The sequence below is a fragment of the Brassica napus genome, unplaced genomic scaffold (genome assembly GCF_020379485.1).
Source record: "Brassica napus cultivar Da-Ae unplaced genomic scaffold, Da-Ae ScsIHWf_528;HRSCAF=793, whole genome shotgun sequence".
NCBI lineage: Eukaryota > Viridiplantae > Streptophyta > Magnoliopsida > Brassicales > Brassicaceae > Brassica > Brassica napus.
Window position 1 is genome coordinate 162428 of NW_026016596.1, and position 27321 is coordinate 189748.

General features: G+C 31.6%; 3 protein-coding genes across 3 annotated transcripts; 1 reads left to right on the plus strand and 2 right to left on the minus strand.

The window, feature by feature from the left end:
• Positions 1-3267: 3267 nt before the first annotated feature.
• Positions 3268-5178, plus strand: LOC125604357 (U-box domain-containing protein 25-like). Its single transcript, XM_048774763.1, has one exon. The coding sequence runs from the start codon at positions 3558-3560 to the stop codon at positions 4827-4829; it is 1272 nt and encodes a 423-aa protein (XP_048630720.1). The 5' UTR covers positions 3268-3557; the 3' UTR covers positions 4830-5178.
• Positions 5179-5698: 520 nt separating this feature from the next.
• LOC106428325 (filament-like plant protein 4) lies at positions 5699-8769 on the minus strand. Its single transcript, XM_013869069.3, has 6 exons — positions 8539-8769; positions 8328-8422; positions 6906-8154; positions 6448-6799; positions 6305-6353; positions 5699-6226 (listed from the first exon to the last, which is right to left on the minus strand). Exons 2-6 carry the CDS (start codon positions 8415-8417, stop codon positions 5870-5872), a joined length of 2097 nt encoding a protein of 698 aa, XP_013724523.2. The 5' UTR covers positions 8418-8422; positions 8539-8769; the 3' UTR covers positions 5699-5869.
• Positions 8770-15873: 7104 nt separating this feature from the next.
• On the minus strand, positions 15874-26481 carry LOC125604365 (polyadenylate-binding protein 8-like). Its single transcript, XM_048774781.1, has 4 exons — positions 26174-26481; positions 18581-18702; positions 17851-18501; positions 15874-17784 (listed from the first exon to the last, which is right to left on the minus strand). Exons 1-4 carry the CDS (start codon positions 26394-26396, stop codon positions 17695-17697), a joined length of 1086 nt encoding a protein of 361 aa, XP_048630738.1. The 5' UTR covers positions 26397-26481; the 3' UTR covers positions 15874-17694.
• Positions 26482-27321: the final 840 nt, after the last annotated feature.

Genomic DNA, 27321 nt, shown 5'->3' on the forward strand with positions numbered 1-27321 from the left:
AAAAACGAGAACTGCAACGAATTGTCAAATTATATTGCAACAATGGACCGAACCTCTCTTTTTTACATCGGTACAAAACATATAGATAACAATATATTTCAAAATCAAACCAGCCGTACCAAACAAAACATCCAGCTCAGGTTAGCCTAACTAAAGATACAAAAGAAGAGAATAATAAAATAAAAATGGGCCGAGTGTGCAAGTGCGGTGAGAAAACGAGGGAGGAGAGGACGAAGCTGGACCAGGCTTCCAAACACTCCTGTCTTCATTCTCTGACCTTTGACTCTCTCCATTACCACATGCATGAGAGACCGTGACAATTATTTTGATGAGATCTATGTATATGTTGGTTTTGGACGAACTACGATTTAATCATTGGCTTATTTGTTAAATAACCAAAAAAAAAAGCAAAATTAGTTTTCTAGAAAGATGCTAGAGAGAGATACGAATAGAAAAGTGGAAAGGTAGTGTATTTTTGGTTACTTTGTCAATTTTGGTTTTTTAATGTCATTGGGTGCAATTTCCCTTTAATCATAGAGTTCACAAGATTTTTATTTTTTTTTCTAAAAATAATTGTTGAGGTGAAACTAAATTTGTCTATTTTTGATATTCTCGGTTTCTCTTTGCTCTGTTTGTTGTGCCCCATTATATTCTCCTTCGTGGCAGCGCGTGGAGTTTCTGGTGGTGGTGTGTGGCAGCGTGTTAGTGAGTGTTAGTTTCGGTATGCTTAAGCTTCGCTTTTAGATCCGAGTGCTCGTCACCCCCCAAAACGGAATGATATCGGTGGTTGTGGCCTGCTCTGTCTCTTCCACTTCTCGATAATTCTTCAGCTTTGAGTTCGTGACTAGAGAGCAGTTAACGGCTCGAGTTATGTTCGTGGTGTATTAGTTAGGCTCTGGTTCTGAGTGTGGCTTCAAATTTATTTCTTCCAGAGAGTTGTCTTTCGATTTGTTTTCTATATATTTCCCAGTTAGATGGGTGTATACGGTTTCAGTGGATTGCAAAGAAGACGGTAATCTCATGTGTAAAATGCTGAATGACGGCATCGTCATCAGCCTACGGCTTTTCCTAGTACCGTCGGTGGTCTCTATTTTCTGGTATGTTTTGGGCTCGGGTTTGGATACTTCGCTAGGGTATGCTTTGTGTTCTTGTTGGAAGCTGTAGGAACGATCAAGGCGCCCTTCTCCCAGTAGCTCGTGGCAGCCATCGGATTACATATCTAGTACTTGTGGTTGGTAGGTCCAGCAGTAAGCTGCTTACTAGTTTGTGTTTGCTTTCGGTATGTTCCACAAATGTTGTGTAGGTGTTACAATATTCCTTTCTTTTTTTGCTACTTATTTTCTATATATCATCTGTCAAAATAAAAATTTGGTAATAATAACTTAACATTTTAACCCAAAAAAAAAAAGTTCACTAGATTTTGGTATCGACCAATATAACAACAACTCTTATTAGATCAAACACTCATATATGCATTGTTTTCTTTTACGTCTTAATCGTTAATTTTTCTGGTTGTCTTTACGCTCAATCTAATTTCCTTTAATAATACTGTCATCAATTATTAATATCATTTTCATAGCTACTATTAAAAAAAAATTCATAGCTACTAACACCTCACTCTTCGCCCTTTGAGAATTTAAAAGATGTGCACATGAATTCTAGTTTGGTTCTTTTGTCCTAAAAAAATAGGGTACTGGTATCAAACCAAATCATTCTCGGTCACTCAGAAACAAAAATACACATAAGAAACCTTTTTAGTTGTTCCCATGAGGACAGGACAATGCAAAGACAGGAAGGTGCTGCCCTTTTGTTGTTGTTTTATTTGAAACTACCCCTTTTGTTGTTCATTTACATTAATGTCTGCAAATAAGTTAAACCAAAGTTTATAAAGAAATAATCAATAAATTAAAATCAGAAGAAGCAGATCACAAATTTTAGGTTTGTCCACCTACCGAATTTATTTTGATTTCGATGTTTGTGTCGTGGAATATTTGTCTTCGTTCGATAATTTCCTTTTAAATATCAAACCCCTCCATTGAGAAAATTAAAACTAGAACACATTTGTTTCAGTATATAGAGTATCTTTGTACCTTGTTTATCTGGAACAAAAGTTGTTTTCTAAATGTGATTATGTTACCTAGTTTCTTTTGAAGTGATATTAGTATTTTTGTACTCTACATCTTCAAAAAAAGTTTCAATGAAGTTATTTATTGTTGAAGCTTCGATCATACTTAACTCCAACGCATCAATATATCTTAAATTTCACTACTTTGAATGAAATGGGTGAAGTCTACATTTTCAAGCGGCATATCAAAATGGATCTACGACTTACCAGTCTTGACTACTAAAATATATAATCATTGACTTATCGACCATTACCTAAATTAAATGAGAGCTGAATGTTACGAGCTAGTAACTAGTTTTTGACTCATGAATTCAAGACCATAGAATAGCTAATAGCTATGACAACTTTTGTCCCTAGTTTTGTAGAATTATGTGCTTCTATGACTTTGAGGTTCTATTACGAAAAAAAAAACCCAATAAAGCATTGATAGATGCGTGCAAAAAAGAAGTGGTTTTCCAGTATACGTAAAATAAAAAAAAACGAGTCAAAGATTTTGCTATAAAGAAAAAAAAACAGTCAAGCTTTTTAGATTTGGTTGTATTATTATGGGGTGGGGTGATTATCACGGGTTTGATGTTAACACAAGCAAGTGGAAGTTGTCTTGTGGTGGACCTTCCTCGTTCCTAGTCTTTCGCATTTCACTGATTTAGTTTGACCAATTTCCATTAATATTTTTAGTAACAAAATGTACTATATATATAATTCAAGATCTGGTTTTTAATTTTTGTATAATAGACATCAATGTTTTGGTGGTTGTGGCCTGGGTAGCGATTAAAAGCGATTGTAACTTGAAGCTTTCGATTGAAAAAGTTTGAAATGTCATGATTATACATAATTGTGATTTCCAGTCTTAGACATACCTTCCCGGCCGAACCTGATGCATGAAGCTTGTATATTATGGAGAAAAAAATGAGAATACAAAATACTTTGTCTTCAACCTTTCATATGACGTATGTTTTTTTGTTTTTTTTTTTTTTTTTTTTGACGTCGAACGGCCATTCGACGTATGTTTTTTTGTTTATTTTAGCTGAAATCAAGCATTGTATCTCTAACAACCTAATATTAATACTTTGTTATTTTTATTTGCGAGGTCTATAATGTTTTGGACGTATAATAGAGCATAAATAAACTTGTAAGTTTATCATAACGAGATGTATAATAACTGTATATCATTCACATAAAGCTTAAGCTTCACTTCTAAGAAGCGACTTTCACTACAAGATACATTACGTTGATGGCATCTTAATCATGTTCTACTAACATATTTATTTAATTAAAAATTCCAGCCGTATTTTTACAAAGTTATAAATGGCACACGTGTGGGGGCTCATAGCCAGATAAGCTCGTTCCTCATACTCTCACAACAATCACACCTTCTTCTTCTTCTTTGCAGCTTTCTCTCTGAGTTTCTGTGTATTCGAAACTCGTTTAAATGCCGAGAAGTCTAGAGCCGTTGGATCTAGGACTCCAGATACCGTACCACTTCAGATGTCCAATCTCACTAGAGCTGATGCGTGACCCGGTAACCGTCTGCACCGGTCAAACCTACGACCGAACAAGCATCGAGTCATGGGTCTCCACAGGAAACAACAACACGACATGTCCAGTCACACGCGCTCCTTTGTCGGACCACACTCTCATCCCAAACCACACCCTCCGCCGCCTCATCCAAGAATGGTGCGTCGCCAACCGCTCCAACGGCGTCGAGCGCATCCCTACTCCCAAACAGCCCGCCGATCCAACCTCCGTCCGAGCTCTCCTCAGCCAAGCCTCCGCCGCGTGTGGAACTCACGTCTCCGTTCGCTCCCGCGCCGCCGCTCTCCGCCGTTTGCGTGCGTTCGCGCGCGATTCCGAGAAGAACCGCGTTTTGATCGCCGCGCACAACGCCAAAGAGATTCTGATCAGGATTCTGTTCTCCGACGTGGCTCCTGAGTTGGTCTCCGAGTCCCTCGCTCTTCTAGTTATGTTCCCGATGACGGAGCCTGAACAGTGCGTTTCTATAATCTCGGATCCGGGTCGGGTCGGGTTCCTGACCCGGTTGCTATTCGATTCTTCTATAGAAACGCGCGTTAACGCCGCCGCGTTGATAGAGATGGTGGTGACGGGAACGAAGACGGCTGATATTATTAAAGGAACTGTTTTAACCACTGAGTGTATATTCGAAGGAGTTATCGATCTTCTACGTAATCCTACGGTAACGTCGTCCCCACGGCGAGCTCTCAAGATCGGAGTCAAAGCGCTGTTCGCGCTCTGCCTCGTTAAAAACACGCGGCAACTCGCGGTATCCTCCGGTGCGCCGGAGATTCTGATCGACAGACTCGCGGCGGGATTAGACAGGTGTGACACCGAGCGAGCTCTGGCTACGGTGGAGCTGCTCTGCCGAACGCCGGAGGGGTGCGTGGCGTTCGGCGAGCACGCTCTGACGGTGCCGCTTCTTGTGAAGACGATTCTTAGAGTGTCGGATCGTGCGACGGAGTACGCGGCGGGGGCGTTGTTAGCGCTTTGCACGGCGGAGGAGCGGTGGAGAGAGGAGGCGGTGGCGGCGGGAGTGGTGGTTCAGTTGCTGCTGATGGTGCAGAGTGAGTGTACGGAGAGGGCGAAGAGGAAGGCACAGAAGCTGCTGAAGCTTCTGAGAGACTCGTGGCCTGACTACTCCTTCGCTAACTCCAATGATTTCGGCTGCAGCGAAGTGGTCCCCTTTTGATTTTTTTTTTTAATTAATTCCACAGTAATTATTTTTTTAGTCTTTTTATTTGAGCAATTAGTAGAAAAGGAAAAAGAAAACACGTAAAGTGGTCATTTTTTAATGCAAAAAAAAATGTGAATTAAAAAATACATAAAGTTCTGATGACCATAATTATTTATATACTGGTTTTTTTCTTCAGTGTATGCAACTAATTTCTCTTCTTATTGATTGGCTTTTGGAGCTGGGAAAAGTTGTTAAAAAGCAAATGGAAGATATGCTAAAAGCCTTTAAAGTCATTCTATTTGTATGATGTACAGCTCTCTTGTTGAGTGCCTTGAGTTTTCTAATGAAATGTCATTATACTGTTCTCTGCTTTACATGATGTAGAGAACTCTTGTTCGTTGAACAAAAAAAAAAAAAAGAGAACTCTTGTTCATTATCTTCTTTACGGGCTTAAAAAGGGCCGAAACTTAATATGTACAGCCCAATACAGTAGTAAAAAAGGGAAACTCAGTTTGGTTTCCAGGTTTACGTGGATACATTTAGTTTTCTTTTTAACGCTGATTTATTAGATCTTACAATTATGATATAGGAAATATTACATAGACGATTCGACAACCGACAATACTACCTGCCTTATGAAGACCTACGTCTAACTGCATCATCTGAGCAGTCCTATGAAGATCCACGCCTGGCCAGATTTACTTGCACCATGTTGAAGATCTCTTGCAAGCTTTTCCTCTGTAGTCTACATAATTGTTTAATAAACCGATCTCTTCGGGACTTGAAACCTGGATTTCCTGTAATCTGCAATAAATTGCATAGTCTGGGATTCGAACCCCAAATCTGGGTGTAGAAGCCTTTAAACCTTAACCAATAGGCTACGGTGCTTCCTAAGATACATTTCGTTTTATTATCAAAATCAGAAAAGAGTCTACACTCATCACATCTCAGAAACACAAACATACCACACAGTTCGTATTACTCACTCAATATATACATTATACACAAACACAAACCAAAGCCCTTGTAAGAACCCTTTTCTTATATTTTATTCATCACATAGTCAAGGCAAGATATTTCTTGCTACTCACTCTTTTCTTCCTGAACAATAGCCTCTTCAAGAACCCTACTCCTTGCTTCTTTCTTGGAACCATCTCACCTTTTGCCTTCTCTGGTTCGTACACTATCAAGGCATTGTTATTGTTACCGTCATCATGAGTAATGCTGTCATAGGATGATGAATCTTTGGCCGTTGACTCTTCAATACTTTCTCGGAGAGAAGGTCTTTTGTGTAGAAATTTCATTGTGCTGCTATTTTCTGTTGTCGATAGAGCTCTTAGTTGCTTCCTTAAATTGGTAATTGTTTCTTGACACTCTGATAACTTCACAGAAGCTGCCGCAACCTCCCATCCCTACAAACAAAAATTCCATCATAATCAAACACCTACGAACCCTAAATTTTTGATATTTTAGTCTGTGAATTTATGTACCTTTCTACTCACGCTTTTGTTTCTTTGCATTGGTTTCTTCGTTTCAACACTGCAAAAAAATCATACAATAGTTGATGAAATTTCAATAGCAAAAGGGAGTAATGTTGAGATCTTTATATGTGATTTAAGGGTTTTTGGTTTACCTTTCTAACTGAAGCTGAAGCTCGATGCAAGTCCCTTCGAGTTCTTCACAACAACTCTTTCTATAATCAAACTCTACTTCAAGAGAAGACAGTTTCTTCTCCGTCTCGTTGAGCTTAGCTTCAGCTATGTGTAGCTTTGTATCAAGATCTTCCTTCATTGACTTCTCAGCTTCCATCTCAGCCTCTACCTTCTCCTTACTCTCTCTCAACTCCCTGACCTCGCCTTCTAAGCTTCTGATCTTTGCCTCGGCTTCCTCAAGCTTACCTTTCAGTTCTTGCCTCTCTTCAGTTTCAACTTTCTCCACTTTTGTTAGACCCAAATGTCTCTTGATCTCATCCTTCGTCATTGGACCTGATTCCACATGAAACTAATATTACATGCTGTGGTTTCGGACCTAGGAGATTACGGGCTTCTGCCAGAACCTCCTGGTATTCAAAAAATAAAAATAAAAAAGAACCTGATTCCACATTTGATTTCCATGTGATGCAGAGAGGATCTCCTTCACCTTTCTTGCTCTCTACATCATCATCATCATCCATACATCCCAAAGCAATCTTGATGTCTTGCAACAACTCTTTAACACCGCGTTTCGATATCCTCTCTTGCTTTGATACAGCACTCAAAACAACTTGAATCCAGTCGAAAGACCCGTCGTCTTTCTCACCATCATCCTCTCCTCTTGGAGCTGCTTTCTCAGTACAAACAATAGCTAACTTCTCCATCTCATTAAAGTCATCCATAAGCAACTTCATCTCCTTTGAACCAGAAGGACTAATCACACTATTTTCACTTCTAATATCGAAACTCGAAGCACTTAGCGGCTTCTGCCCGCGGCTAAGGTCTTTAATCTCCATGTTCTTCCTCATAATGATGTCCATAAGATTCTTGTTCTCGGCTCTAACGTTACCTATCTGCTCCATCAGCAGATCGTACTTAAGCTTCCGGCTCTGAGCTTCATCTCTCATCATCAAATCACTCTTATTATTCGCGTTTCTTCTCTTCATCTCTTCCCCTTCGTTCCTCATGGAGATCGACCTATCAGGAAACTTCTTGCGGAACAGGAGTCTCAGTCTCTTGCACTCGGCTTCGAGCTCCACGATCTTGTTCACGTTCCTGAGCTGCTGTTTGTGCGTTAGCTCCATGGACTTGCGAGTATACTCTGTTTCCTCTGTTTTTACCTCAAGATCCTTTTCAAGAACCGTATACTCGTATCTCAAGAACGCGTTTTCTTTCTCCGTTGCGTCTAGTCTCGTCATCAACGCTTCGAATTCTGATTCCACTTGATGCTTACGCTCTTGCAGGCTCACCGCGAGCTCTTCTTTCGCCACAAGAGACTTCTTGAGCTGAGAGTTCTCAGCTGTTAATGTATGAATCTTTCTCTTCATCTCGATTACATCATCAAACGCAGATTCTTCTTGTCTTGAGCTAAAGTTGTTGTTATCGACTCTCTTTGCGTCATGATCTCTCCCGAGAAGCTCCATTCGCTGGAGGAGCTTATCACAAAAAGGCGATGAATCTCCTCCATCCACCAAACTCATTTCTTCATCTTTCAAGAAAATCTCATCAGCTACATCTTTATCTCCGTAAAGATTCACACGAGGATCTTTCTTAGGAGAGTTTAAGGCTACAGTATCTAGCTTCTCATTTAGATTTTTTCGAGCTCTCTCGGGTCTAATAACTCCATTTCCTGGAGGAACCGTACGTGCCTAGACACCCAAATCAAATTAATCATCACTCAAAAGACATTTACTAAGCAATCTTGAAATTGAAAAAGCAAATAAAGACAGAACATGAGTTACTAAACGACAAAGTTTTGCTGAAGAAAAGTATAAAAACGTTTGAAGCAAAACTTGGCTACTTCTGCAAGTGTTTATTTTACCTGTGGTTTAATGTTTCTTCTAGAAGAACCTTGGAGTGTTTCTGCTACAGATTCTATTTTCTTCTTCGATCTCCACTGGTTTGCATCCATTCTTTCTGTAAGATAGAGCATAAACTTAAACATACAACTTTGCATTCTACTGAGAATAATCTAAGAACAAGACCCAAGAAGATGTAAATGATCAAAGGAAAGTTTGGATGCAAGTTCTTACATAGTTTTATGTTAGTTGCCCAGCTTGAACAAGTGTGTGACTAATGTCTGCAACAGCAAAATATGAAGAAGAGGAGAGATGAATCTTCGCAAGGAAATGAGGTAGAGGGAAGCGTCAAAGTGACTATGTGACACTGATATTTAATTGTTTACGTTTCAACTCATAAATAAGCATTAAAGGGGCCAAAGATTATAGGCTTTATTCAATTGTTTTTGTTCTGAAGTTATAGTACAATGTTTTAATGAAGAAACTGTTTTAAAACCTTGCCTTTAATAAATTTTACTCAAGAAACAATCATAAGAAAATAAAATTCACCTATTAGTAATACCATTTCAACACTTAACAATCATTTTGTTTTTGCATTAGTAATACCATAATTAATATGGTAATACCTACCCTTAAATGAAAGGGAGAGCAAGTATTAAAAAGAATGCCTGCAAATCAATTAAGGGGTTAAATTAAGTCCACAAGACATTTAGTGCTACCTAATGACAGTGACATTTGTCTTGTAACTTTTTCTTTGATAATTACTTTTGCCATCTCTCTTCTTTTAGTAGGTTTCATCGGCTTCTTCTTCTTTCGGTTCTCCCTTTTTTTGTAGGCTTCTAACAAGCAAAATTATATTTCTAGAAGATATAATATAAACAATTCCAATGGTTATTTTTGTCATAAAAACAATTCCAATGGTTGCCAAAAATAAATAATAAACATTTCCAACGTTAGAATTTCAACAATTTTGATTACTGGTAAACCATATATAGAAGTGTTGACCCTTTAGAAAGAAGTATACGAAAAATGTTTGGCCTAAACATTGATTCTACCTACTTTTATTATTTCTGAGAAAAATATATTATAAAGTTAATCATGGTTAGACAATCACCATGTCGCTAGCAAGACAAGTATTATTTTCTTTCTTTTTGATTTTCTTGGAGGCCATAGGATTCCAAATGCTCTCCGGTCTCCACCGACAGTTTTTACTACCACTACCATTCTTTAATTACCCATCATGTCGTGTTGAAAAGGAAAAGAAAATATAATATCACAAAAGTTCACAAAATGGAACGGAGAAGTGGGGAATATAGTAAAGGAGACGTTACGAAAATATTAAATTTTGGGGGCCATATAATTTTGTGATGTCTATGAAAAGAATAAAGCTATGATTATAAAACTAATGAAGATATAACCAAATTATTAAATCCACTTTAAGCCGTTAAAATGATATATATTTCTTAGTTGTCTTGTTGTAGGGGAAGAAGCCACAATGATCTTTTGTAGGTACTTGGTATAAAAACTTGTTATATAGTTTTCAAATGGATTTGCTCTGCATTATTTGCATCGGTTGAACCTAATCGCAGGCATGCATTTTATTTATTAACTATAAGAGAGCAAAATATTCAGGCATCCAAGTACTAATATCAAGCTTTATATCAGGATCGATCCTGATGAAGAGCAGTTATCTTAATATTATAAGTTATTAATATGTATGATTATATAACTTTTAAATCTATATATTATTTTTAAAATTATAAATCTCTGAACCATTTGTGTTTACCATGAGTGAACAAGTTAAATGGAACTAACCATCAATTGGTTTTATGTTGGAAATTCATGATAAGTCCAATTAGTTTCATTTCAAATTTGTTGTTTGTGAATAGTATTACCGTTTGTTTACTCACCCGCGCTCCTGCGCTCACGGCTTCTCTATATCAACTCTTCCAGCACAGTTAAGCAACTCTGCAGTTTTTTAATCAACAAACCAATTTCAGAAACAAAAGATCATCACACACACAATACACAAGTATAATTTAAAGACAGTATCAATACATAGGACAAACAAGAACATACCTGCTTGCAGGCCCGGCTCAAATATTAAAAGCGTCCTGTGCTGCCTTAATTTTGTTGTCAACCTTTAGTTATATTATAGTCAATTTAAAAACTAGACCTTAATATTTATATTTCTTAACAAAATAGGACCCTAATTTTGTAAAGTAAAAAACAGGACCGTGTGCAAATGTGCTGTGAGCACATGCTCTAAGCCGGCACTGCCTGCTTGGCCATGAGCATAGTGACAGTTATCACCCAAAGGACACTGACGTTTCTCAAACTTCATACATATCCTAGTCTTTACTACTTACTTGGTAGTTTTTTATAAAACAAATCTAATATAGAAAGAGATTTGGCCACATTATCTGCTTTTATATAAAAATCATTAATCTTTATGCTTTTAGTAATTTGTTTAAAACCTAGTCTGATATATTAAATATATTTATCAACATATTATCTAGATTAAATGTAACATGCATATATGTTAAATTATTTAGTTAAATATTATAACCCTAAGTTAGCAAATATATATCATACCATTGAAACTTAGAAAAATTGTTAGAAATACTACAAGTTAAGTATCATTTTTCAAAAAATACCACCAATAAAAAAATATACTAATATTTGGGTTTATGCTTTAGTGATTATTGTTTAGGGTTTAGTATTAAGGAGTTGGGATTGAGTTTATAAATGCTCTATAAATATTTTCAAAAGAAATTAGCTTAATGTTATTTTATCACAAATTTAAGGTATTTATGAAAATAGTCATTCATTAATGGTAAATTTGAAAAGTGGTATCAAACTTGCAGTAGAATTAAAATTTGAGAGTTTTTCAAAAGTAACTCATCTTTTCAAGTCAAACATAAAACCAACCTCTTTTTTTGTCATTAATATTCATAAATGAATTTTCTATACTATCCCTATGTTTTTGAATTATTTACAAAATTATCATTATTATTTAATTTTTTATTAATTTCGAAATTCACAAAAAACCAAATACACCTACATCTTTTTTTCTTATTTACAATAATGTCATTATCATCAATTTTTCCAACCATCATGAACCACCAATTTTGAGCTCTTAAAGCTCTAGAATTCAATTTTCAACCATTTTTTTTTTCCATTGTAAAACTAACAAATCTTCATTTCCTCTACATTTCCATATAGAAAAAATTTCTCATAACTTTCGTTTTCATAAGCACAAACTTCATATTTTCGAGTTTATTCATTAGTGAATCGTCAAAGGCAGTTCTTTTTGTTTGTGTTTGGAGTTTGGACGGTTGAGAAGGTTGGAAACGAGCTTTACACCAGAAAAGATAACTATTTACATGGTTTTCGTTATTTTTCAGATCTGTGTCGAGATCATAGACTGTTTTGTATGTCTACGCCTATATGCAAACGTATGATGCATTCTACTTGTCAACGTACATGCCAGTTTTGCAATTGACCAAACAAAGTTTTTTGTACCGCAGACTTTCCCAGCAGTCTTTATCTTTGACAACAAAAACAAAAATTTAGGTAGATTTACTAAGACGTTTACGTAAGAGATGCTAGTTTTGCATTTGGCTGAACTTTTGACTTTTTATTTTAGACTTCAACGAAAGTCTACGAAGTGTAGATTGCCTGAGAAGTTTGCAAAATGTCAGTTTTGCATTAGACCAAAACTTTAACTTCGTTGAATACGTTAGTTTTGTGTTTGCCTAAAAAAATTAAAAATTAATTAAGAATTTATTAAATTGTAGATTTTATATGCAGTCTTTTTATCTTAGAAAAAAAGGTAGACTGCATGTGAAGTCTACTATTTTATTTTGGTCAAAGGCAAAACTAACCCGTCAGAGACGTTCGTTTCCATTTACTCGTAGAAATTCAAACTTGGTCAATTACAAAACTAACCTCTTTAAAAAAAACTTAAAAATGTAGACTGCATATGAAGTCTACTTCTGAAAGTTAAATCCTATGTGAATTTTGGTCAATTGAAAAAAATAAACATTTTTGAAGTGTAGACTGAAATGGAAGTCTACATGTATAAAATCAAAAAAAAATTCAAACATGTATTAAGTTTTTTCAAGATTTTGTTTCTTTGACAGTGTGTATTAATTAATCCAAATGGGTTCGCGTGATTTTGAAAAGAAAATCTGTTATAGTTATGAAAGTATAGTACTTTTGATTTGACTATGTTGTTAGCTAATAATTGTATACGTATTTGTAAGTCTACCTTTATAGTTTTATGAAACATGAAATATTTCTCCGCTAATTATGTAAACTTAGGGCTGTTCAATATGGTAAAACCAAACCGTACCGAACCAAACCAAACCGAAATAGACAATATGGTTTGGTTTTGGTATATACCATATAAACCGAATGGATATAATTTTATAAAAACCGTAGGATTTGGATATGGTTTGGTATATAACCGATTAAACCGAATAAACCGAACAAAACCGATTAAAAGTAGAAACATATAAATATGTATCTATTTTAAAACAATACATGAAAATCTATTTGTTACATAAGTTAAATTTGTGTTAATAACTATTACCATAATTTTATAGTAATAAAAAACCTTAATTTGTAAAACATTTGAACTATAATTAAATAACAATACATCGCAATTCATACATCTTATTTTCTAAGTCTTTTTTTGATCTTTTTGATTTATTTTAGTCTTCACTTAATTAATATGAAGATTATAAATTTGATGGACAATAATTAATGGAAAATTTTCAATTGAAAAAACATGACTTTAATGAACACTAAATATGGAAGAGTGGAAAAACTTTTCTTTTATGTTTTTGTTTTGTTTCATAGTTTTATTTTCAAAATTTCAAGCTTTAATTTTAGTTATAGAATTGATTATTTTATTTGATGGTAGAAGCATTTTTACTTTTTTGTTCATCTATTTGAACATGTAATATATTTTTAATAAATGATTGTGTTGACAATATGACTCTAAAATTCATATAATATGATCTCAAACAAAATAATTATGTTTTTTGGTATAAAACCGAATAAACCGAAAACCGACGGTATATAAACCGAACCGAACCGAAGTAAATATGGATTTAGAATGGTAGTTATATTTTACTAACCGAAATACCGAAAACTGAAAAAAACCAAACCGAAACCGAATCGATATCCGGATTGAACACCCCTATGTAAACTGTATTTTTTTGAAAATAACTCTGTTACCTATTGTATATAATTGGAAAGGAGGAATAATGTTCCTTGTACTCATGGTGAACTTCTAAAATAGCATAAGAAGATTATGATCTGGACAAGAAAATCGAAAAGATGGTGCTAACATATTCCTTACTAGACGTCATTTTACAACAAATAACTTCGAATACGCGAATACTCCTCTTATGCATGTCACAAATTATCGACAAGTGCAGAACTTGATCGAGTTATCTAAGACACACTTTGTACGTCTTTGTGTATCAAACCAGCGTCAAGTACACTACAAATTTTTGGTTTGACTATATGTTAGTTAATACGTATAAACGTCTTTGTCAATCTACAAATGTAGACTGGAGTTGAAGTTTACGTCGTAAATTCTATTAAAAGTGCATTTATGTATTATTCATCATATTTTTTCACGATTTAATTATTTTACGATGTATGTTAGTAAAATTTTAATTGTCTTGGATGAATTTCAAAAGTTAATGTGTTATAATTATACATTTCAAACTTATTGCAAAAATTTGTGATTAGTTTTACTCTTGAAACTTCTTGGAAATTTTGTATAGATTTTCTTCTTCTCACAAGTGTGCTAGTTATTGTTTTAGCTTATGGTGGTTTTACTTGTTTAGTTGATTAGATCTTGTGAAAACATTGATATCTAACAAAAAATTAATAATATCATACAAATCAAACAACACTAAAAATGAATACAATGTTTATAGATCATGCATTAAACAATTATTAAACAATTATTTTTTTATTATGAGAAATTATTACATAGCAATATATTAAAATTTATTCTTGAGTGTGTTTGATTTTTCATAATCTCGATATCTCAAATAAAGTCTTGGAAAAGAGTACATGTAAAGTAAGATAAAGTTATGAGAAAAACATAGGATAAAAAATTAAATCATATTTTAGTAGATTTTTTTTATATTTTAGTAGACTTTTTTTTAAGTCTAGGTAAAGTTATTGTTTAGTGGACTTTAGTTGACTTTAGTTGAAGTCTACACTAACGGAACATTTTCTTATCTAAAAGTGTATATTTAGGTAATTTAAAATACTTTGTTTAGAAAATATTTCAAAATAGTTATTTTTGTCAACCTTGTAACAAAGCAAAAACATAAAGTATGAATATATAAATTTATTCAATATAAATACAAAAACATCCTATAATGAATATATGTAAATCTTACATTTTTTGGGAAGATGATTTGAAAACTTCGGAAGAGAATACCTGTAAAATAAGATAAAATTATGAAAAATAAGATAAAAATTAAAATTATATTTGAGTAAACTTCTATTGAAATATGCTTAAAAGTCAAGGGTAGTAGACTTCAAGTGAAGTATACTCTATAAAAAAAAACTAGATATAAGAAATTACATACATTTAAAATATAAAATAAGTTTAAATCTAAAAAAACTTTAAAAATATAATTTAATAGACAAAATAGTAATAAATGAAAGGCATAGAATTTGAATATGTAGCTTTATTTAAATATAAATATTAGAACACATGTTTAAAATCTATAGATGTAAACCTTACATTTTTGGGAGGAGAAAAGAACAACCATGAAAAACAATACCTGGAAAATAAGATAAAATTATTTCAAAAACATAGAAAAAAAATTAAAGTCATATTTTTGTAGACTTCTAATGAAGTTTGTTTAAACTTTGTGGCTTAGTAGACTTCATATGAAGTCTACTAGCTTAAGTTTATAAGCAGACCTCTTTAGAAGTCTACACTGTCTGATAATTTTCAGATCTGAAAAAAAATTATACATTTTTAAATGTGAAAATAATTTTAAATCTAAAAATACTTTACAAAATAGAATTTATAAGATAAAATAGTATCAAAGTAAATGAACAGAGCTTGATCTATAAATTTATTTGAATATAAACCTATAAATACACATTCAAATTTATTAATCTAAAACTTACATTTTAAGAGGAGAAGATGAAATCCAAGAGTGATAATAACTACAAAAAAAGATAATATTATGAGAAATAAATAACATAAAAATTCACATTTAAAAACTATAGATCTAAAACTTACATTTTTAAAGGAGAAGATGAAAACCATGAATCATAATATCTAAAATGACAGGATAATATTGTGAGAAAGACTTGAGAGAATTTTAGAGAGAGGAAGATAAATGAGAGAGTTTTAGAGAGAAGAGAGAGAACTTTAGAGAAAAGGGAGAGAGTTTTAAAGAGAAGTGAGAGAGTTTTAAAAACTTATGCATCCATTTTAGAGAGAGATTGTATAAATTTCATTTATATAGGGAGACAAAAAATGTAACTAGCTTAAAAAATTAATGACACTGTAGACTTCTTTTGAAGTCTATTAAAATTAAAATTTTGGAGTAGATTTTTTCGTAATTTAGCAGACCTTTTTGGAAGTCTACTATAATAATTTCATTATTGTTGTTTATTCTTTATTAATTTTAGTTTTAATATATGATTTACTATTTTTTTTGGTTTTTAATAGTTATAATTTATGATTTCACAATTTTATTCTTAAGAAACTCAACTTAGTTTAAATATAATGATTTTTTTGTAAACAAATTTGAAAAACGTAGACTGAAAAAGATGTCTCCAGCTAAATAGACTTTATTGTAGGTCTACGAAACCCTAAACCACAAATCTTAAACCCTAAATGTTTTGCTCTATGATAAAAAGTCTTAGTTACTGTATCAAATATCAAATTATACAAAATATAAACTACTAGGCATTAATATACAAATTTAAGTCAATAAAACAAAAAAAAACTAAATCTAACCCTAAGAAATCTACCACTAGAATACATAACATGTTATAACCTTTTGTTTCTAAACCAGACTGTCTAACTCATGGTTAGCAAATTAGAGTATATTCCTTAAAATTGTTCAATTATATAAAATTTTAATTTATTAACTTCATATTAATCATTATATTGATGATTAATTAAAAATATCACAATAATTATTTTATACATTTTTAAAATTAAATTTTTAGATCAAATTACAATGTAGACTACATAATAAATCTATAACAGTAGATTTTTTAGGAGGTCTACATATATGTAAATTTCTTTCTATTACGTGTAGACTTACTAAGGACAAAATTGTAAAATCCATTTCTGTTTTTTTTGTTTGGTCATAAGGGTTACATAATATATTTACCATATTTTTATGTTGGTTTTGCATTTGACCGAAAGTAGAGTTCACTTTTATGTTTGACATGAATATTTGGATTGGTTTTATCAATTATCCCTTAAAATTTCCCCAAAAAAACTTAGGTTGCAAAAAAAATTGTCTTGTTTTGTTTCTTTGATATGTATAGTTTATATACACACACTCGCAAACTTTTGCGAGAAAAATGTAGTACTTTCATTATAGAATTCAATGTTTACTACTATGTTACAGATGATTTAAGGAGATTAGCATTATAAACACAGATATTGAGACTTTTTTTAAAAGATATTCAGACTTGTTCCTGAAACCACATCATTCGAAGGAATCAAATCTGTTGGTCAGCAACACGACTGACCTCTCGCCAATCGATAGTCGACTGTTCACACGCGCTAGTGACTTGGGCTTTGGGCTTATAAAACTTGTGCTTAGAGAGGGTTTTGAGTCAGGGCTTAGAGAGGATTTTGAGCCACTCGCAGATTCAGACCCACCTCTATGTTGTTGTTGCTGCTGCTCTTTTACAGTCCTCAGGATCGCAGTTGCCTCTGCGACTTTGGATTCGAGAGCCACGAAGGATTCAAGCAAGTGAAGAACTTTGGTTTGGTCCATTTCAAGAAGCATTCCTGTAATCTTTGCTGCTGACTCTGGCTCAAGTTGTTCCACCATAGGGTAAAGACTCTCACCTAACATCTGTACAAATCATTTCACTTCTTAGAAAAAGAACACAACAAAAAGAAAGAGAGAGACAAGGATATAACTATAAAGGCAAAAAAAAAAAAAAAAAACTATAAAGGCAAACAAAACATTCACGTACGGTTCTCTGCTGTTCGGGAGTTGCATTTGCAAGTGACATAGCTAAATCCACGTAAACTTGTTTCCTTATCTTCTTTTTCCAATTAATTTCCTCCATCTGAATACATGGAAAAACAACCACCAGTATTAGTTTCTCTGTTCCAAATAAAGTGATACATTAATGTTTCTAGAAACTTACAGCTTTAGAAGCTTCCTCAGGTTTCGAAAACGCAACAATGCCTGATCCTCTACTCACTCCACTAGAGTCTTGCATGACCTATCCACATCCACACGTGTTATACCTAGAATATCCTCGAGATTTTCTATAAATGTACAAACAAACCTTGCATGATATTATAGTTCCATAGGGAGAGAAATAGTCTTTGAGAATTTCATCAGTTACACTTTTATGCAGCTTCTTAACACACAAGTAGTTCAAACCCTGAGATATGTTGATGTAATATTTCAAACCTCGCTTCAAATTATATCCATTCTTATACGTCATTTTCGATTTCGTGACCAACCACTCCTTGTCCTCAAACTTCTTCCCGTTTAAAGCCTCAACAGCTTTCTCAGCATCCTCTGGATTTTCAAAACTAACAAAACCATAGCCTTTAGACTTTCCTTGACGAACTTCACCTTTCCTTATGATCAGACAGTTCGTCGTCGGTCCAAACTCTCCAAAAATCTTCTCAAGCTCTTCATCAGCCAATGACTTGGAGAAATTCTTGACGTAAATATCAGTGAAGATCCCCTTATCGTATGGAGAACCTCTCTGAAGAAAAGGTCCTACATATATTTTCTCATCGTTAAGAAGCATTCCGTTCAAATAACCAATGGCTTTGAGAGCTGATTCTTCGTTTTCATACTGCACAAAGCCAAAGCCTTGTGAACGACCAGTGTCATTATTAGTAGCCAATTTGAATCTTAGAATGGATCCAAAACTCCGAAATGTGTCGTAGAGTGCTTTGTGGCCGATGGACTCTTCAAGATTCTGTAAACAATGTCAGATTATATTGGAGATCAAGAAACAAAAGAAACTATTCTTTTGAGTTTCACGTTTCAGTTTATACCTTTATAAGTATACAACCAACCCAGCCCTTTCGAAGAAGACTTGGATCATGGACATGATAAATAGCTCTAATCTCTTTTCCATTAATAGTAGTGCGGTTCATCATCTCTAGTGCTCTTTGTGCTATCAACCGGTCGACCATAGAAGAAAATCAGAAGTACGTGAATACATAGCTAGAAACGGTAACTCGAGAAAGCACTGAACCCTAGGTTGTGATTGGTGATATAGCGTGGCAACCTCATTAGTAATATCTAAAAACATGTTCTAATCTCAAAAGTAATAATAATTTAAAGTCTGATTGGTAATGGAGACAAATCTTCTCATACCCCTATATCTCATAACACAATCTCAAAAGGACCCTTTTGTTTTTTTTAATTTTATATATCAAACGAAAAATCATAAAATTAAAATAGAAACGTTAATATTTTTTATTTGATTTATAGAATTTGATAAAAATATTTCAAAAATCCAAAAACGTTGTTTTCCATATTTTCGAAAAAATCATCAAAATATGATTAAAAACGATTTTAAATTTTTTTTTTTCTGAATTTGAAAGGTATAAAATTTAAATATTTGCCCATGGGTTCACTAATCCATAGGGGGGGTTAGGGTTTAGTTTTGATAACCGGGAAGGATTTGATTTGGAAGTTTGGATTTTGATCAAAAAAAGAATTATGAAATAAGGGTATAGGAAACTCTAAGAGCCCATAATAGATTTGGCATTGTCACATTGGGGGCACGCGAGAAGTTGACTCTTGGTAATGGCTGTAGCTTTAAAAATTTTACTGTAGAAAAAAATCTGTAAATTTTTTGCTTTGGCTTTAGATTTTATTACTGTAGAATTTTATGGAAAGCACTAAAAAATTGCTTTGGATATTTGGCTATGCAGAGCACTTGTACAGCTGTAGATTATTTTAAGAACTGTGGTTTCAAAAAAAAAAATTAAAGCTTGATTGCTTTGAATTTGGTGTTGTAGAAATAAATAGGACGGTTGACACTACCTACAGCAACTACCAATCACCCCCTTAATCATGTGTAATTTTGTTGCTAAAATTTATTTCTTTTGGAAAAAAAACAAGCAGAAGTTGACAAATAACAACTAAGGATCATAACCGAAGGTAATCTTTTCTACTCTTTTTTATTATTTTAATATTTCTTTTCAAAATGAGATACGATAGTTGGACCTGCTCTAAAATCTTTGAAGGCTTTAAAAAGATTCTAAAGTCTTGAAATTAGAAAAAAAATTAGAAATTAGATTTGTAGAAAGAAGGCAGAGAAATATAGAAAGAGAAAGTAGAAAAGAAGGAGGTTTTTTAGATAGCTAGTAAATTTGTGTTTTTTTATATCGTTAAGTAGGCTTAGTTTCCCTGAAACTAAAGTCATATATTACCGAATGTTTTTCTTCTTGAAGAAAATCAATAGTTTAGTGAACAACAAGAAGAAAAACTGGCTTTACGTGTTTTAGAGGTTTTTCTGATCAATAAAACTTGATTAGATAATAATAATAACTAGATTTTGATCCGCGCAGGCGCGCGGATGTATATTTTGAAAAATATGTTGATATTTGTTTTTCATGTAATTATTAGGATTTGGAAAAATGAATCCGAGGAACATAACCGATACACATCCAAAAATATAGTACCAAACCCGAACATAAATTGATTAAATTTTCTAATTATTCAAAATTTTGTTATTTAAAGAACCGAATCTGATCCGAACCGAAGTATTTGGATATCCGAATTTATCTAAAAATAGATTTATATACTTATATATATTAATTATTTTTAGATTTAACGTATATAAAACATCAAAAATGATACTTTTAAATTGGTTTAAATACTTGAAAATATATATAGATAGTCAAAAGTAAATATCTGAAATAGTTAAAGTATACTCAAATCACCAAAAATACTTAAAATAATTATTGATTCCGTATCCAAAATTTTAAATCAAGCCAATTGATATGTTAAGCTTAAGTATTATGACATATGTTATTCAAATTTATACGTAATATATTATTTTATTTATACATTTTGAGAAATTTAAAATATATAATGATTTAAGACTTTAAAAATAATTTAAATTAGATATCCAAACCCAAACCAAACCCGCAAAGATCCAAATCGACCTCAAACCAAAATTTAGAAACATTCTAATAAGGCTGAAATCTTTGACCCCGAAAACCCGAAATACAAACCGATCAGAACCAAACCCGTATGGGTACCCAAAAGCCCATCCCTAGTCATTATTATATATCGTATTTTATCATCATATAATTAATTGTATTTTATATGTACCATCATATAAGTAATCATATAATTAATAGTATTTTATACATACCATCATATAAATAATTACATATATTATATTTTTTAAAACTTAATATGAAATATAAAAACCATAATTTGAGTTGGTATTTCAAATTGGGCTTTGTATTATATTTTTCTTATATATATTGACAATATTTTTTTTATAATGGTTATTGAAAAATAGTTTAGTAAAAATCCATTTTTGAATATATGTATATTTTTGAATCAATTTTTGATATAAATCAAATTTGAATTATTATTTTGATTTGAAATATGTATATAAAGTTTAAATGTTGTTTTATGGTTAGTTTAGAAAAAAAAAATTAGGCAATTAGATTGACCATTTTGGTATATTTTAAAAGTGGCCTAGATAACTTTCAATTTTTTAAAAAAACATAAGCCCATTACTTTTTTTTCTTAATACTACTATCCTTGTTTTCAAACAAAAATATTTTTTTTTGTAAAGACTGCAATCCATATTTCCAAACACTCTAAATTTTTTAATAGTCCTATTCAAGTCTGCAAACACTTCAATTTTGTACTTGAGTTTTAATAAGATAGACTAGATTTTGATCCGCGCTTTGAAAACGCGGGATAACATTTCGGTTAAATTTTTTGATTTAACAGTTACTAATTTTCGGTCTGAATTTTAATTTTTGAGTTTTGACATATTTAACTGAAAGTAATTTATTTTAACTTCTCATAGTGATAGTCATTCGGGTTTAAGGTACGTGTCAGTTAGGATTATTCAATTTTCAAGTTATTGGGATTTTAAGACCCGTTTAGGAGAACCATGCATTTTCGAATCAGATCAATTCGGGTGATGTGCAGTTTGAGTCAGGTTTTTATTTTCTTATAAAACCAAAGTGAACTAAATTAAAAAAGTTTGGATTTAATTTTGACAATGTTATAAAAATTTTAAAAACACGTCCAAAACCTGAGTTAAACCTGGAAAACTGAAATTCACATTTGGATTGTATCTATTCAAGTAATTCACGTAATTGGGGGAGGGGGGGGGGGGGTTGGATTTTTTTATTGATAAATTATATTATATACGGATAGAAAGTAATACTTTATTATGTTTAAATAAGAACCATTCACATTTTTGTAAATCACTGTTACGAAGGGGATGATCTAACAATAAATATTTTCTCAATATATAGGATAGTTTATCATATAATATATATATATATATATATATATATATATATCTGAAATAAAATATATTCGAATATAATTAAAATAATAATATTTTTTGGAAACTTTAAACTAAGAGTCTATTGAATAATACAATATTTTTTGGGTTATAGATAGTTTTTTTACTAAAGTATGAAACTTTTTACAATTATTTGATGACATATATTTGAAGAATATAATTAATTATAATTCTGTAAACTTAGAAAGGGTTTAAGTATTTCATTGAAAGGGAAAAGAAATCAAGTAATATATAGTAAGGTACGTCATGGAATAATTTCAGTAATTAGAAAATATAGATTTTAAATAAGGCAAAGACATGGTTGTATAAAACGGTCACTTCCTTTTTGGATAATTCGGTTTATAATTAGTATTTAGAATATTTGATAATTTTACATCTAAATATAATCAATATTTTTAGGTATACAAAATGTATTTTGGATATTTGGATATCCATTCGATTAGCGGTCTTATTTCGGTTTTTATGTTCGAGAGAAGTATAAATTTAGACAAATTTATTAACCATTTGTTTGTTCATTAATATGTTAAGGCATAGGCGTTTGGTTATAGTCTTTTTGGTTTTTGGTTCATGTTATATTAACATATCAAATCATCAATATATTTATGTATTCATCGGAGATTTAACTTCAAGATGTGTAATATTGTTTCGATATTGTGACAATATGTAACTATATTTTTGTGTAATGTGAAATTTTAAATTAATAGATTACAAATAAAATAAGACACAATTTTTTGTATCTTATTAAATTAAAACTAATTTCTATGATTAAGGAAAAACATTAACTACATATTAAACTATGATCCATCTATACTATTAGTTGAAATTGTATGGAATTATTATTTGCATATTAAATAAGATATAAATTACTATGATAAGAGAAAAATGTTACTATGATTCATCTTTAATTATTAAAAAAATGTATGAATTTTTAATTTTTGTATATATATTATTATCATTTTTTTTAAATATATCAATTTGTAATGTTTCTGTTATAAATAATTTATAATATATATATTATACCATTTTGACACATGGCTAGATTTTTACTTGCGCTTTAAAAGCGCAATATTTTTTTCAAACAAAATTTTATTTGTTACCAGTTTGTATTTTTGAATTTGATATCAGTTTGTATTTTTGATTTTGTATCACATTTTTTGCAACAAAGACATCATTATATATATTTGTATGAATTCTTTAGTATTTATAAGGGTTGCATTTATGAATTTTGGGAAGAGTTTAGATATAATCTAGGGAAATTGCACCCTATATACATGAAAAAAAACTTAAATACACTAACTAACCAAAATCTCTTCCTCTCTCCTACTTTATCTTCCTATCTCTCTCTACTCTCTCTCCCAAAATCTAATTTTCATTTTTTTTTGGTTATTTGGCAAATAAGCCCTATAATCTACATCTATTATGTTTATTTAATGGTTAAATTTTTGAGATTTGTAGTAGTTATGTAAAGGTTACAAACTTACAATTGTGAATTTTGCAATTGAAAATTTAATTTAGTGTTAATGATTTTTTTAAAAATATTAACACATAATTCAATATCACTTATATATCACTTTGTCAATGAGAATACTATTTGGGGGTAAAATTGTATACATAATTTGTTTTCCAAAAAGTAATCTAGTACAACCTTAAACATTTTATAATTTATTAAAAACTGCTCAATTATAAATATACAGTAAATCCTGAAAGAGATATGTAAAGTAATATCAATATATCTCAAAGGCATATGTTTAATTAGAGATTGCTCAACGTTCTAAAGGTATTTGTTCAATTTCTCTGACCTTTTTTAATTTCTGGATTTTTGTGTGTATAAATATTCTTCACATGCATGGTTTAAATCAGATGAATCTGTTGACAGAAAAAAAAAATCAGATGAATCTAACATAAAAACAAAGTGAAGATGAGGTGGTGTTGGAAGATAAGGAATTAGCAAATAATTCAGGAAGATGAAGTGGGGTCCTTTTCGAAGCAGAAACACGCATGGTTTAATCTGGTACTTGTTGGGTTTTTTTATTTCGTAATTTTCTGATTTAGTCAAGTTTCGAAGGACACATAAGAAAATAAATGAAAGCAGCTGATGCAGTTTACAAAGAACTCATGTAAGTAATGATATTTCTTAACTTCAAGATTTTAGTGAGGTGAATTTGTTTTTGTTCAAAGACGTGAGTTTTCGTAAGGCTTTTTTTTAATAAATTAATTTCTTACAAAAATTTAACATGCTTGGATTTAATTGTTTTAATTTTTCCTCATAGCCAGTTATATAGATTATGTATAGTTGGAGATTAATTAACTATTCTACTTTGGAATTGTTTTAGGAATTTCTAAACTGCCTGAAACAACACGCATATAAGTCTCAGGATGCCTTATATAATGTATTTGTTATAATGAAACTACTAATGTTGATACAATATTGTTTTTGTTCTTATAGAAAATTTTAATGTTCTGTAGGATCTGTAGAAGGAGCAGTGAAGTTTAAGTCAGATAAAAGAAAGCAATGAAAGTATTCTTTTTAGATCAGCATATAACTGATTCTGTTAAGCACAATAGACAGATAAAATTATAATAATTTTATAAGTTAGGGATAGAACTGATTATGTTAGTTATGAAATGAAAACTAAAAAGAAAAATATTATGGTGTATATGTGATCATTATATGTAATGCAGTACTTAATATAGATGAATAAGACCTTAATATACCAAAAACCCTCAAAAGCGCACTTACATGTGCATATGAGAATATGATCTCCAAGCTTGCTTCGGATCTGGCTGTGAATTGCTTCCATGAGTGAAGCACTTTGATTTGAATCCGCCAAAAAGTTTTAAAAGGTTTAATCTTGCTAAGAAAATTTAATTTTACGACTGATTTAGTCTTTTTTTTGTTATTTGTGGTGAATGCTTTTGTCAAGCTGTTGATGAATGTAGTTTTATACCATCTTGTTGTTAAAAAAAAAGTTTTATACCATCTAATACCATTTCAGCATATTCGTCAGTTTGTTATAAACTAACGATTTGTTTTGTTTCTGTTTCACAAAAGTTGATTTGTGGAAAATTGAGAACTATAATGATTGGGCGCTAGTTTTTATGCTATAATATTTTAGATATTAAGGTTTACGATTTTTTATTTTTCTAATTTCTATTGTTTGTTATTGATTTGAAAAAAAAATTGCAACTACGATAACAACCGGCACAGTATTTGAATAGTTAAAAAAGAAATTGGTATAATAATAAATTTGTTATTAAGCATATATATTTAAAAAAAAACACTTCGACTTTAATTTAACAGTTATCTCTAATTCTGTTTTTATGCTTTATTTTCAATAGATGAGGGGTAAAAATAAAATAAAAATTAATGATTTGAGGTTTAGGGTATTGTGGATTAGGGATCATATATGTTAGGAACGTATAATTATGAATACTGCCAAAATACATTATATCAGACTTTATGTATATATATTACATGTCAATTTGAAAATCTTGTATGTTATTAGATGGTGTAAGTTTCAATACGTAAAACCCACACAACACCATATACTTCAAAAAAAAAAAACATATGGTTTATGATTGGTTATGTTAATAGAAATAATATAGTTAGATTTTTTTTTTAGTATAGAGAAATAATATAAGATTAGTTAGGTTACGATAGCTTTAATGATTTAATAGATTAGTTTGTTGGAAGAGAAGATTTTGTGGAATAAGTAAATAATGCTTTAATAATTTAATTAAAATCATAGTTTAAAAATAATCTAGTGGCATTGTCTTGTAAATATTGTTGAAACAGGAGGGCACCTCAAAAAAGGGTCTTCTGTTTTAATAGTATTGATATATGAGACTTTTAAGATTTTTTTAAAAAGTCTTTAATGCTTTTAAAGCTTTTTTTTTTCTAAACAATGCTTTTAAAGCTATATCACCAATTACAACCTATAAAACCTGATTTTTTATTTACAGCCAGAAAAATTTCTACAATATTAAAAGCCTAAAGCAAAAAGTCATTACCAAGCACAACCTTAATTTTAATCTAATCTAAACAGTAAAACCAAAAATCAAAAGTTACCATCACGAGAATGGTGAAAGCTAACGTAGCCATAGCTAGATTTCCTGGTGATCGAATATCCGGAAACACGAGCAGAACTAACTTGACTTGCCTGGGAAAACGCATCGAACAGAACATAATCTGTCACTGTCGGCTCAATATCACCGACGTACAGCAACATATACCCTGCTTCCGCCATTTCATAAATGCTCGGTTCCCTCCACCACCACCACCAGTACGCCATGTTTTTTTCTTGTAGTTCTTCTCTCTTCCTTCTCTTCTTTTTATTCACTACGTACGAGTACGACGAACTCAACAAAGGAAAAGCCAATGATGCTTCAGCGAACGTTTCATCTATATTTTTCTTGCTAACAAGAAGAAGTCAGAGGGAAGATAATCAGTCAAGGCCGGTCGTGGCTCCATTAACTTTTTGGAAGAACAATTCATCTTTCTTGTTCTTTTTTTTTTTGAACACCACATACTTATATTAAATCCACTTTCGAAATCTACGGTGGAGAAACCAGAGTAGCCGTACAGAGAGTAGCTTTTGCAAGTTGATCAGCAGGAGAGTTTAACAATCTCTCAACATACTTAAAAGAAACAAAAACAAATAGAGAGGATAGATGTTCGATGTCCTGGATGATTCCGAGGAGTTCAGCCGGAAGCTACGAAGTGATTGCTACTAAGAGCGATTGACAATCTGTATTAAGACAGATGCTTCGAAGTGATTGCTGCTAAGAGCGATTAACAATCTCTCATCTTTCTTGTTCTTATATATCTCAAATAAAAGCTTTGTCTACAATAGATTTCTCTTAATAATAAAATAAAATTACAAATTAAATGTACAGATTTTCCAAAAAATAAATTATTACATAAACATATATATATGCTATATATTAAAAAGAAAAGATATAAAAAGTAAATTTAACGATGATTCAAGATAAAATCTTACTACCGAAACGAACCAAACCAAAACTTTTGGGTTTTGGTTTGGTTATTCAGGTTGAACCGATCGACATCATTTTTCTGCTCTATCCAACCAACGTTTATAATTTTAATCACCTAACGTGAATAATTTAGTTTCTGCACATATTAATTACTTATCTTTCTGCCACTCACATACTAAAGAATATATGTCACTTTTTAATATTAGTACGACAATCATTTAG

What these genes read in the sequence shown, in the direction of transcription:
- LOC125604365 (XM_048774781.1), bottom strand. Translation starts at nt 26,396, where the DNA reads ATGGCGTACTGGTGGTGGTGGTGGAGGGAACCGAGCATTTATGAAATG. An exon ending in CTTTCACCATTCTCGTGATG is followed by an intron (nt 18,703 to 26,173) that starts GTAACTTTTGAT and finishes ACCGGTTGATAG; the next exon opens with CACAAAGAGCACTAGAGATG. An exon ending in GAACTATAATATCATGCAAG is followed by an intron (nt 17,785 to 17,850) that starts GTTTGTTTGTAC and finishes GGATGTGGATAG; the next exon opens with GTCATGCAAGACTCTAGTGG.
- LOC125604357 (XM_048774763.1), top strand. Translation starts at nt 3,558, where the DNA reads ATGCCGAGAAGTCTAGAGCCGTTGGATCTAGGACTCCAGATACCGTAC.
- LOC106428325 (XM_013869069.3), bottom strand. Translation starts at nt 8,417, where the DNA reads ATGGATGCAAACCAGTGGAGATCGAAGAAGAAAATAGAATCTGTAGCA. An exon ending in GAAGAAACATTAAACCACAG is followed by an intron (nt 8,155 to 8,327) that starts GTAAAATAAACA and finishes TTGGGTGTCTAG; the next exon opens with GCACGTACGGTTCCTCCAGG. An exon ending in ACAAAAGCGTGAGTAGAAAG is followed by an intron (nt 6,227 to 6,304) that starts GTACATAAATTC and finishes TTTTGTTTGTAG; the next exon opens with GGATGGGAGGTTGCGGCAGC.